General features: G+C 47.4%; 1 protein-coding gene across 3 annotated transcripts in view; it reads right to left on the bottom strand.

The window, feature by feature from the left end:
- Positions 1-878: 878 nt before the first annotated feature.
- The window catches only part of LOC141076776 (uncharacterized), a 140,504-nt gene continuing 129,603 nt past the window's right edge, over positions 879-11,779 (bottom strand). For all 3 annotated transcript variants that reach the window (XM_073564075.1, XM_073564076.1, XM_073564074.1), the window contains one exon: positions 879-2,300. In XM_073564075.1, coding sequence (XP_073420176.1) covers positions 1,153-2,300 — 1,148 coding nt within the window. In that variant the 3' untranslated portion in view covers positions 879-1,152. The remainder of the gene's footprint in view (positions 2,301-11,779) is intronic.

Genomic DNA, 11,779 nt, shown 5'->3' with positions numbered 1-11,779 from the left:
AAAAAATTTTTTTTTTTTATTTTAGTTGCAGCTTTTAATGACAACATTGGAGAGAAAAAAAAAAGAAAATTCCAAGGTCGGATGAAATGCTGAAAAGATGCAATTCTTCCGTAGATGTTGAGATTGAGTTTTACAGTATTCATTTTACGGTAAGAATGGCCCGGTGATCTAATTCTCCAGGTAAGTAGAATTACATTGATAACAATTTCAGAAGTTTTCTTTCTTTAAATATTTTAGTGGTTAAAAAAAATTCTGAAACTGTGTAAATGTGCCGCTGTAAATGTCAGGAAGGGGTTAAAACTGTCAGAATTAGTGTTACGTGAAAGATCATTAAGTTTAGAAATGATTTTCCAAATATTAGGTTATTTCCTTTCCATAGACTTGGGATAATGCAGTGATTGCTGGGACCCCCTGATGCAGGCATGGCGGCTCTGGAAGCTGAATATTCGCTTCTGCAGAGCTCTGTTTTGGATGGAGGGGAGGTGCACATGGGCGACCTACGCTCTATTCATTTCTTATGGGCTTACCAGAGAAAGCCGAGCAGTCAACAGTGATCCTCCATGGTTAGGAATAACTAACCACTAGAAGCGTCTACTATAGCAAAAAATCAAGCTTTACTGAAAAATGTGCAAGATGAAAATATTTGCTATGCAGGAAAAACATAAAAGAAAAGAAAAATTTCAGTTGCCAAAGAGCAGGACTCCTGGAAAAATCTGGTACGTAAAGGGGAAGCAACAGAGTCAAGGAAGAGGTCTCTTCTTGGTTTCTCTGGCCTAGAGCAGGAAGATAAGACTCCGACCACAGCCCCGCCCCAGAGCACGAGCATCTCATTAACTGAAAACGTCTAACACTGCTTACACAAGAACCACAAGACGGAATTCTTCATCTCAGGTAGCATTTTAATTAGTGTAAGAGTCATAACAGCACAATGCCTGTAGTTTACTTCATAAAATCCTGCTGACAGGTTCGCTTTAACAGACTGGTGAAAATTCAATTTTTGCCTTCACTTTCATCACATTTATTTTTCTAAATATGAATGAAATAAAAATATTAACCCGAATATGTCCACATATGTTAAAAAGAATAAATATAAATGGGGTGTTTGGAAATCCTGGCGAAATTCCCTTTAATATATTCAGTGATATTGAGCAGCTAAGGTCTGTGGATAACCTGATGTGTTAAAAATCGTTTTTTGCTTTTATAGCTTTTCCCACATTCCAAACATGAATATGGTTTTTTCTCGATATGAATCCTCCAATGAATTTCAAAATTTGATTTCTTTTTAAAACATTTCCCACATTCTGAACATAAAAATGGTTTCTTCCCTGTGTGATTTTTCTGATGATGATCCTTAAATTTGGTTTTAGTAGTAAAACTTTTCCCACATTCTGAACAAGTAAATGGTTTCTCTCCTGTGTGACTTCTTTCATGTATTATAAGATTTGACTTATTTGTAAAACATTTCTCACATAATGAACATGAATACGGCTTCTCCCCTGTGTGAATTCTCTCGTGTATTACAAGACTTGATTTATCTGTAAAACATTTTCCACATTCTGAACATGAATACGGCTTCTCTCCTGTGTGAATTCTCTCATGTCTAAAAAGACTTGATCTATCTGTAAAACTTTTCTCACAGAGCGAACATGAATATGGCTTCTCTCCTGTGTGAATTCTCTCGTGAGTAGCAAGACATGATTTATCTATAAAGCATTTACCACATTCTGAACATGTAAATGGCTTCTCTCCTGTGTGACTTCTCTCATGTTTAGCAAGGTGTGATTTTTGTGTAAAACATTTCCCACATTCTGAACATGGATACGGTTTCTCCCCTGTGTGACTTCTCTCATGTGTAACAAGATGTGATTTATTAGTAAAGCATTTGCCACATAATGAACATGAATATGGCTTCTCTCCTGTGTGAATTCTCTCATGTATAACAAGGTGCGATTTACCTGTAAAAGACTTCCCACAAAGTGAACATGGATAGAGGTTCTCTCCTGTGTGAATCCTTCTGTGTGTCAGAAGACTTGAGCTTTTGGTAAACCATTTTCCACAGTCACCACACTGAAACCTTTTGCCCACTTTCTGACCTTTACCTATAGTAACAATCTGGGATCGGCCAGGCAAACGTTCCCCATGATGTGAGGGACTATCTGACAGATCTGTAGTGAGTAGTCCTGGATATGTATTAGCTGTAATGAGCTTTTCTGCTTCAGAGTGCTCCATAAAATCTTCATCTTCTACTTTGTTATTTGAGGATAACTTGACATTTTTCCCCGAGTTCTTACCGAAGTTTTCTGTTAGGATTAAAATGGATGATAGTTTAAATTTATTTTTCTACTAAAGCAGTTAAGTTTAGGTCATTTTTATCACTCTGCATACACACCCACCGATTTTGTTGTAGTCGAAGATGTAATTTTTATGTAGAAGAAAACATTCACAATTCCTCATCCTCTGTTATATATGTTAACTGACTAAAGATACTAAAATGCTCAGCCAAACTGGGAACCCCATGACACCGAGCAAAACCACAATCACATACACGTCCCAGAAAATGCACTAAGCAATTCAGAGGATTTGTTTCTGAGAATATTTTTGTAGCACATCCACTAAAAATAAATTAAAACAATTTGAAAGATTCCTATTTATATTGTAAAACCACTTTGCTGTTTATATGTTGTCTTTTGAGAATTTTCTTTCTCGCTTCAGATTTTGAAAAATGCCTGATGAGGAAAAAAAACTGCATTTCACTTCTTTGAATTATCTCCTGATGGAGACCGCTCCAAACTTTTGTCCAAACGAAATGCTGCAAAAAAAAAAAAAAAAAAAAGCTATGGGGATAAAAAAAAATATTCTAAAGCAAAACACCTCATCTTACCACTAGAACACTCATCTTTTTAGACCATGAAATAAAAACCTCATGTGCACATAGCTTTAACCCTTTCAGTGTTCTAACACTGGAGCTTCAATGGATCTAACGGATTCTGAGAGTTTTCTTGTAACCTACCGCACATTATGATACTGGTAAAATTTGTTGTGACTTACGTTTATTTGTGGAAAAAAATGGAAATTTGGAGAAAATTTTGAAAATTGCGCAATTTTCATTTTTTTTATTTTTATGCTCTTAAACTAGAGCGTTTTGTCACACAAAATAGGTAATAAATAACATTTCCCACATGTCTACTTTACATCAGCACAAATTTTGAAACATGTATATTTCTTTGGTTAGAATGTTAAAAGGGTTAAAATTTGACCAGCTATTTCTAATTTTTGCAACAAAATTTACAAAACCATTTAATTACTGACCACATCACATTTGAATTCATTTTGGGTGTCCTAAGTGTCAGAAAATACCCAAAAGTGACACCATTTTAAAAACTTCACCCCTCAAAGTCCTCAAAACCACATTTAAGAAGTTTATTAACCCTTATAATAATAATAAATTGTATTTCTGTAGCGCCGACATATTCCGCAGCACTTTACATTTCAGAGGGGACTTGTACAGACGATATACATTACAGCATAACAATAATCACATAGATCATAACAGATACCAAGAGGAAAGAGGGCCCTGCTCGCAAGCTTACAGTCTATGAGGAAAGAGGTAGACACGAAAGGTGGGTGGTAACAGCTGCTCTGATTGTATGGACCAGCCATAATGTTAAGTGTGTAACAGTACAGACACAGAGGGCTAATGGATGCATAAAGCATGTGGGAACATGATGCGGGGAATCTGGTTATGGTAAAACTTTTGGCTGTGCCACACAGGGATAGATTAGGTTAATGTGTTGAGGTGGTAGGCCAGTCTGAATAAATGCGTTTTCAGGGCACGCTTAAAACTGTAGGGATTGGGGACTAATCGTATTGACCTGGGAAGTGCATTCCAAAGAATTGGCACAGCACGTGTATAGTCTTGGAGACGGGAGTGGGAGGTTCTGATTAATGAGGATGCTAACCTCAGTTCATCAGCAGAATGGAGGGCACGGGTAGGGTGGTAGGCTGAGATGAGGGAGGAGATGTAGGGTGGTGCTGAGCCATGGAGGGTTTTGTGGGTGAGGGTAATAAGTTTGTACTGGATTCTGGAGTGGATGGGTAGCCAGTGTAATGACTGGCACAAGGTAGCGGCATCAGTGTAACGATTGGCGAGGAATATGATCCTGGCTGCAGCATTCAAGACAGATTGGAGGAGAGTTTGGTAAGAGGGAGACCGATTAGAAGAGAGTTACAATAGTCGAGACGAGAATGAATAAGAGAAACAGTAACAGTTTTTGCAGAGTCAAAAGTAAGAAAAGGTCGAATTCTAGAAATGTTTTTGAGGTGCAGATAACAAGAGCGAGCCAGTGATCGTATGTGGGGGGCAAAGGAAAGCTCAGAGTCAAGTATGACCCCAAGACAGCGGCCATGTTGCTGGGGAGTAATAGTGGAACCACACACGGAAATGGCAATGTCGGGTATAGGTACATTAGTAGAGGGAGGAAACACAAGGAGTTCAGTCTTTGACAGGTTGAGTATCAGATATAGTGAGGACATGATGTTAGACACAGCATTTAGACAATCGCCGGTGTTTTCTAGAAAGGCTGGCGTGATGTCAGGAGAAGAAGCATATAATTGGGTGTCATCAGCATAGAGATGGTACTGGAAACCAAATCTACTGATTGTTTGACCAATAGGGGCAGTGTACAAAGAGAAGAGGAGGGGGCCTAGGACTGATCCTTGAGGAACCCCAACAGTAAGGGGAAGATGAGAAGAGGAGGAATCGGCAAAAGATACAGTAAAGGAGCGGTCAGAGAGATAGGAGGAGAACCAGGAGAGAACGGTGTCCTTGATGCCGATGGAGCAGAGCATAGTGAGGAGGAGCTGATGATCCACAGTGTCGAATGCTGCAGAGAGATCCAAGAGAATTAGCATGGAGTAATGACCATTTGATTTAGCTGTTAGCAGATCATTAGAGACTTTAGTGAGGGCAGTTTCAGTAGAGTGTAAAGAGCAGAAACCGGATTGGAGAGGGTCGAGAAGAGAGTTATCAAAGAGATAGCAGATAAGACGGAAGTGGACCAGGCGTTCCAGAAGTTTAGAGATGAAGGGAAGATTAGAGACAGGTCTATAGTTAGCGGCACAGTTTTGGTCGAGGAATGGTTTCACAGAAATTCATGCAATGTGGAAGGAAAAATTAACTTTTTCACAAAAAATTTAACTTAGCCCCAATTTTTTTTTATTTTCACAAGGGTAACAGAAGAAAATGGACCCCAAAATTTGTTGTGCAATTTCTCCTCTAAGTACGGCAATAACCCATATGTGGAGGAAAACTATTGTTTGGATGCATGGCAAGGCTCGGAAGGGAAGGAGCACTGTTTGACTTTTTTCCACACAAAAATGGCTGTGTGGCAACACTTCATTTAATCTGAATTATCCATATTATTTCAGTAAGCCCAGGGATGTGAGCTAGTATATGTGAGATTGACTGTTGGCCCTTAAGGCCCCTTTACATTTAGCGATGCACCAGTGATTCCGACAACGATACGACCCGGTCAGGATCGCTGGTGCATCGCTAAATGGTCGCTAGTGAGCTGCTACACAGGCAGATCTCACAGCGATGCAGCAGCGATACAGCGGTCGTTACTTACCTTTCAGACGCGGCGATCCTGACGTCCTCCCGTCCGCGCCCGCAGGAATCCCAGCAGGAAGCGCCTGACAAGAAATGGAGCTGCGCAATCTCACGCGATCAACGACAGACAGCGGGGGAACCGGTCGGAGGTAAGTATATCACACATAGCGATATCGCTGCTGCGTCACCAAATCGGTGATGCTTTAGCGATATTGCTAGCGATATCGCTATTGTGACGACTCCTGGAGTGGACCCTCTGGGTCGTGACACCAACCCTCCCAGGGCGAGCTGACCTAGTGAAGACCACCCCCTATACAGGGAGCGTCAGGGGCAAGCCCCAGGGGGTGAGGCACCACGACTGCTGGCACCAGGCGGCCGGCTCACAGGAGACACGAGTGGGTGAGAGTGTCTGCAGGAACGTGTAAAGTGTGGACACGGGAACACGTGGTATACAGAGACTTCGTTCGTCCGGGTGTGAGTGAAGCAGGAAGCGTGCAAGGAGCACGTCAGAGCACTGAGTCAGGCAGCAGGTGTGCCAGGAGGTGTAACAGAGTAAGAGACTGAGTACAGGATCAGAGTGTGTGCCCGGAGGCACGACTGAGTATAAGACGGAGTACAGGGTAAGAGCGTGTGCCAGGAGGCACAACCGAGTATGAGACAGAGTACAGAGTCAGAGCATGTGCCAGGAGGCACAACCGAGTACGAGACAGAACACCGGGTCAGAGCGTGTGCCAGGAGGCACAGCCAAGTACAAAGCAGAGTGCAGATTCAGAGCGTGTGCCAAGAGGCACAACAGAGTGCAAGGCAGAGGACCTGAGTACAGCGCACAGCCAGGCAGGGACACGGCAGACCAAGCCAGGAAGCACAACAATAATCAGGCACCTCCCCTAGGGGGAGGTCGTCTGATATAGCACATGACTACTACTGGTTCCGGGTCAGGACCTAGCCAGAAAGCACATGACCACTACAGGTTCCGGGTCAGGTCCTCCATTACCATAGAGAGGACCGAGCCCTATACAGCACTGACAGGAGCGCGCAAGCGCAAACGTGACATGTAGGAGGAGACCCGGGGACGAGAGCTGCGCGTGCGCACCCTACGGGACCCCCGGAGTGACCGCAGCTCCGGAAGAGATGACGTCGGGACCGAGGTCCCGCCCCCAGGTGAGCACGGCGTGACAGTACCCCCCCCTTTACGCCCCCTCTTTCTAAAACTGGAGAGGAACTTAGACAAAATCTGGGGTGCGTGGATATTCTCCCTGGGTTCCCATGACCTCTCCTCGGGGCCAAAACCCTTCCAATCGACCAGGAACATGGTTCTCCCTCTTACCTTCTTCATGGCCAAAATGTCATTCACCTCAAACTCATCCCCCAAGCCAACAGGCTGGGGTGTGTGGCCTGGAGAAGGATGAAATTGGTTAAGAACCACAGGTTTTAGGAGAGACACATGGAAGGAATTGGGAATACGGAGTGAAGGAGGCAGCTTCAATTTGTAAGCAACATCATTAATCCGCCTGAGGACCTCAAAAGGACCAATGTAACGGGGACCCAGTTTGTAAGATGGTACCTTAAGGCGGACGTATTTGGTGGAGAGCCACACCTTGTCACCAGGGAGAAATGGAGGAACGTCCAGGCGCCTCTTGTCAGCGTGTAATTTCATTCTGTCCCGTGCTTTCTCGAGAGCGGTTTTGGTCTCCTGCCATACCCTGGAGAACTCCACAGACTGAGAATCGGCAGCAGGTACCCCCGAGACAGGAAGTACCGGTAGAGGCACATTGAGATGCTGTCCAAAGACGATGAAGAAAGGAGACTTGGTAGACGATTCACTGGAGTGATTATTGTAGGCGAACTCAGCCCAAGGAAGTAGACCGACCCAGTCATTCTGATGAGCATTAGAAAAATGCCGGAGATAGGATGTAAGGATCTGGTTGGTACGTTCCACCTGCCCATTGGTTTGGGGGTGATAGGCGGAGGAGAAATCCAATGACACTTTCATGAGTCCGCATAGAGCTCTCCAGAACCGGGAGGTGAATTGGACCCCTCTATCCGACACGATGTGCTGGGGGAAGCCGTGAATCCTGAAGATATGGGAAATGAAGATCTTCGCCAAGTCAGGAGCAGAGGGTAGTCCGGGAAGAGGAATGAAGTGAGCCATCTTTGAAAATCGGTCTACAACCACCAAGACCACAGTACAACCGGAAGAACAAGGCAGATCAGTAATGAAATCCATGGCTATGTGCTGCCATGGAGCCGACGGAATGGGAAGCGGGAACAGAAGACCGGAGGGTGGTTGTCTGGGTATCTTGTTCTGGGCACAGGACGGGCAAGATGCTACAAAGTCTTTAACATCCTGGGAGAGTGAAGGCCACCAATAATGGCGAGAGATTAAGTCCAAAGTCTTTTTGACACCAACGTGGCCGGCAATCTTGGACGAATGTCCCCAATTTAGCACTCGTTTTCGGTTATTCTCAGCCACAAAGGTTCTTCCCGGAGGTAACGTGGTTAACTTGACAGGAGCCACAGTAATTACTTTGGATAAATCAATGATATGAGAGGGTTCTTCCTCTGCATCAGACGACAGGAATGATCTTGACAACGCATCCACTCTAACGTTCTTATCGCCGGGCTGAAAATGTAGCTCAAAGTCAAAGCGGGCGAAGAATAGGGACCACCTGGCTTGCCGAGGATTGAGCCTCTGTGCGGACTGGATGTACGCCAGGTTCTTATGGTCTGTGAAGATCTTGAATGGATGTATGGCACCCTCCAGTAAGTACCTCCACTCCTCCAAGGCCAACTTAATGGCCAATAGCTCTTTGTCGCCGATGGAGTAGTTCTGCTCAGTGGAGGAAAATACTTTAGAAAAGAAGCCACAGGTGACAAAACGTCCAGAAGAGGATTTCTGCAGAAGGACTGCGCCAGCCCCAGTAGAGGATGCGTCTACCTCGAGAGTGAAAGGTCTACTAACCTCAGGTCGGTGAAGCGCCGGAGCAGTGGCGAAGGCTTGTTTCAACGACTGGAAGGCCTCTTCAGCCTCAGAGGGCCAAGCCTTTGGGTTAGCTCCCTTGCAGATAAGGGACGAGATGGGGCGAACCAACGAGGAAAAATGAGGAACGAACTGTCGGTAGTAGTTCGCAAAACCAAGGAAGCGTTGGATTGCCTTCACCCCATGGGGCTGTGGCCAATCGAGGACGGCGGACACTTTTGCCGGATCCATGCATAGACCTGATTCTGAGATAATGTACCCCAAGAATGGCAGGGACGTTTGCTCGAAGGCACATTTCTCGAGCTTGGCATAAAGGCGGTTCTCCCTCAGGCTCTGGAGGACTTGACGCACGTTCTTTCTGTGGGCGGAGAGGTCTGGAGAAAAAACGAGGATGTCATCCAGATAGACTACCACGCAGGAGTACAGCATATCCCGGAAGACGTCATTCACGAACTCCTGGAAAACCGCTGGGGCATTGCAGAGGCCGAAGGGCATGACCAAGTACTCGTAGTGACCGTCTCTGGTGTTAAAGGCGGTCTTCCACTCATCCCCGGAACGAATGCGGATCAAGTTGTAGGCCCCACGAAGATCCAGTTTGGTGAAAATTCAAGCTCCTCTAAGTCGGTCAAAGAGCTCCGGGATCAATGGCAATGGGTACTTGTTCTTGACCGTGATATTGTTCAGGCCTCGGTAGTCTATGCAAGGACGGAGGGAGCCGTCCTTCTTTTTTACAAAGAAAAATCCCGCTCCCGCGGGCGAGGAGGACTTACGGATGAAACCTCTAGCAAGGTTCTCCTGGATATAGTCAGACATAGCTTGGGTCTCAGCAGGGGATAGCGGGTATATCCTACCCCTGGGTGGCGTAGAACCAGGAATGAGGTCAATCGGACAGTCATATGGCCGATGGGGGGGCAGAGTCTCGGCCTCCTTCTTGTCGAAGACATCTGCAAAGGACCAGTAAGCCGACGGCAGACCTGTAGGTGCCGGGGATGGACCGGCAGAGTTCATCAGACGGACGGGCAACAGGCACTTCTCCTGACAGAACGGTCCCCACCGGAGTATCTCGCCCGACCGCCAGTCCAGGGTTGGCTCATGAGTCCATAGCCAAGGGAGGCCTAGAAGAAGTGCGTGAGACATGGTGGACAAGACGAGGAAGGAGATCTTCTCCAGGTGCAGGGCTCCGATCTGTAGCTCGATCTCTTCGGTGGCCTGGGTAACGGACTCCAGCACGGACGTACCATTGACCGAAATAATCGACCGAGGAGTCTCCAGGGATCTGACAGGAATCCGGTATTTTTTAACCGCCTCGAGTGTGATAAAATTCCCCTCCGCGCCAGAATCCAGGAAAGCCTCCTCAGAATAACGCTTGGCACCGAGATTCAATAATACGGACACGAGCAGGGGAGGAGAGGAATCACGTACACCTAGGGAGGCCTCTCCTATTAACCCTAGGCGGAGAAGTTTCCCGGCTTCTTGGAGCAGGAACGGAGGAGGTGAGAGGAACTCCTCTCTCTGGCTAATTCACGGGCACGTTCCTGAAACCGCAGGTCGATGCGTGTCGCCAGTGAGATCAGATCCTCTAAAGAGGTGGGAGTATCCCGACCTGCCAGTACGTCTTTGATCCGACTGGACAGGCCACGCCAAAAGATCCCTACGAGAGCCTCGTTGTTCCAACCGAGTTCGGAGGCCAAGGTACGAAAACGGATGGCATACTGTCCTACCGGTAGCGTACCCTGATGGAGGTTAAAGAGGGACTCGGTGATAGAGGCCAACCGACCCGGCTCGTCGAAGACCTTGCGGAAGGTGTCCAAAAAGGTGGAAAGCCGAGAGACGAGTGGGTCATTGCTCTCCCAGAGGGGGTTCACCCATGCTAATGCCTCCCCCTCTAAGTGTGAAACAATAAAGGCAATTTGGGCGCGCTCAGTGGGATAGTGCTGCGGCAAAAGCTCAAAATGTAACCGGCATTGGTTCAGAAATCCTCGACAAAACTTAGGGTCCCCGCTATATCGGGGTGGCTTGCCGAGGCGCGGCATCAGGTGCGGGGCCGAGGACTGGGCAGAAACGGATTGTATGGCCGACAAACGAGACTCCATGGATTTCAAAAAGACCATAATCCTGGTCTGACTCTCCCGTAGGAACACCAGTTCCTTTTGGATGGAGGTGGTGGCACCAGCGGGGTCCATGGCCTGATTATACTGTGACGACTCCTGGAGTGGACCCTCTGGGTCGTGACACCAACCCTCCCAGGGCGAGCTGACCTAGTGAAGACCACCCCCTATACAGGGAGCGTCAGGGGCAAGCCCCAGGGGGTGAGGCACCACGACTGCTGGCACCAGGCGGCCGGCTCACAGGAGACACGAGTGGGTGAGAGTGTCTGCAGGAACGTGTAAAGTGTGGACACGGGAACACGTGGTATACAGAGACTTCGTTCGTCCGGGTGTGAGTGAAGCAGGAAGCGTGCAAGGAGCACGTCGGAGCACTGAGTCAGGCAGCAGGTGTGCCAGGAGGTGTAACAGAGTAAGAGACTGAGTACAGGATCAGAGTGTGTGCCCGGAGGCACGACTGAGTATAAGACGGAGTACAGGGTAAGAGCGTGTGCCAGGAGGCACAACCGAGTATGAGACAGAGTACAGAGTCAGAGCATGTGCCAGGAGGCACAACCGAGTACGAGACAGAACACCGGGTCAGAGCGTGTGCCAGGAGGCACAGCCAAGTACAAAGCAGAGTGCAGATTCAGAGCGTGTGCCAAGAGGCACAACAGAGTGCAAGGCAGAGGACCTGAGTACAGCGCACAGCCAGGCAGGGACACGGCAGACCAAGCCAGGAAGCACAACAATAATCAGGCACCTCCCCTAGGGGGAGGTCGTCTGATATAGCACATGACTACTACTGGTTCCGGGTCAGGACCTAGCCAGAAGGCACATGACCACTACAGGTTCCGGGTCAGGTCCTCCATTACCATAGAGAGGACCGAGCCCTATACAGCACTGACAGGAGCGCGCAAGCGCAAACGTGACATGTAGGAGGAGACCCGGGGACGAGAGCTGCGCGTGCGCACCCTACGGGACCCCCGGAGTGACCGCAGCTCCGGAAGAGATGACGTCGGGACCGAGGTCCCGCCCCCAGGTGAGCACGGCGTGACAGCTATGTGTAAAACCCCCTTTATTGTCACTAAATTATTGTTCATTGGC

Source organism: Dendrobates tinctorius, unplaced genomic scaffold, assembly GCF_039654945.1.
Source record: "Dendrobates tinctorius isolate UK_male_01 unplaced genomic scaffold, ASM3965494v1 ptg000425l, whole genome shotgun sequence".
Classification (NCBI taxonomy): Eukaryota; Metazoa; Chordata; class Amphibia; order Anura; family Dendrobatidae; genus Dendrobates; species Dendrobates tinctorius.
Note: the sequence above shows the minus strand (reverse complement) of the source record. Positions and strands in the feature narration are given on the sequence as shown.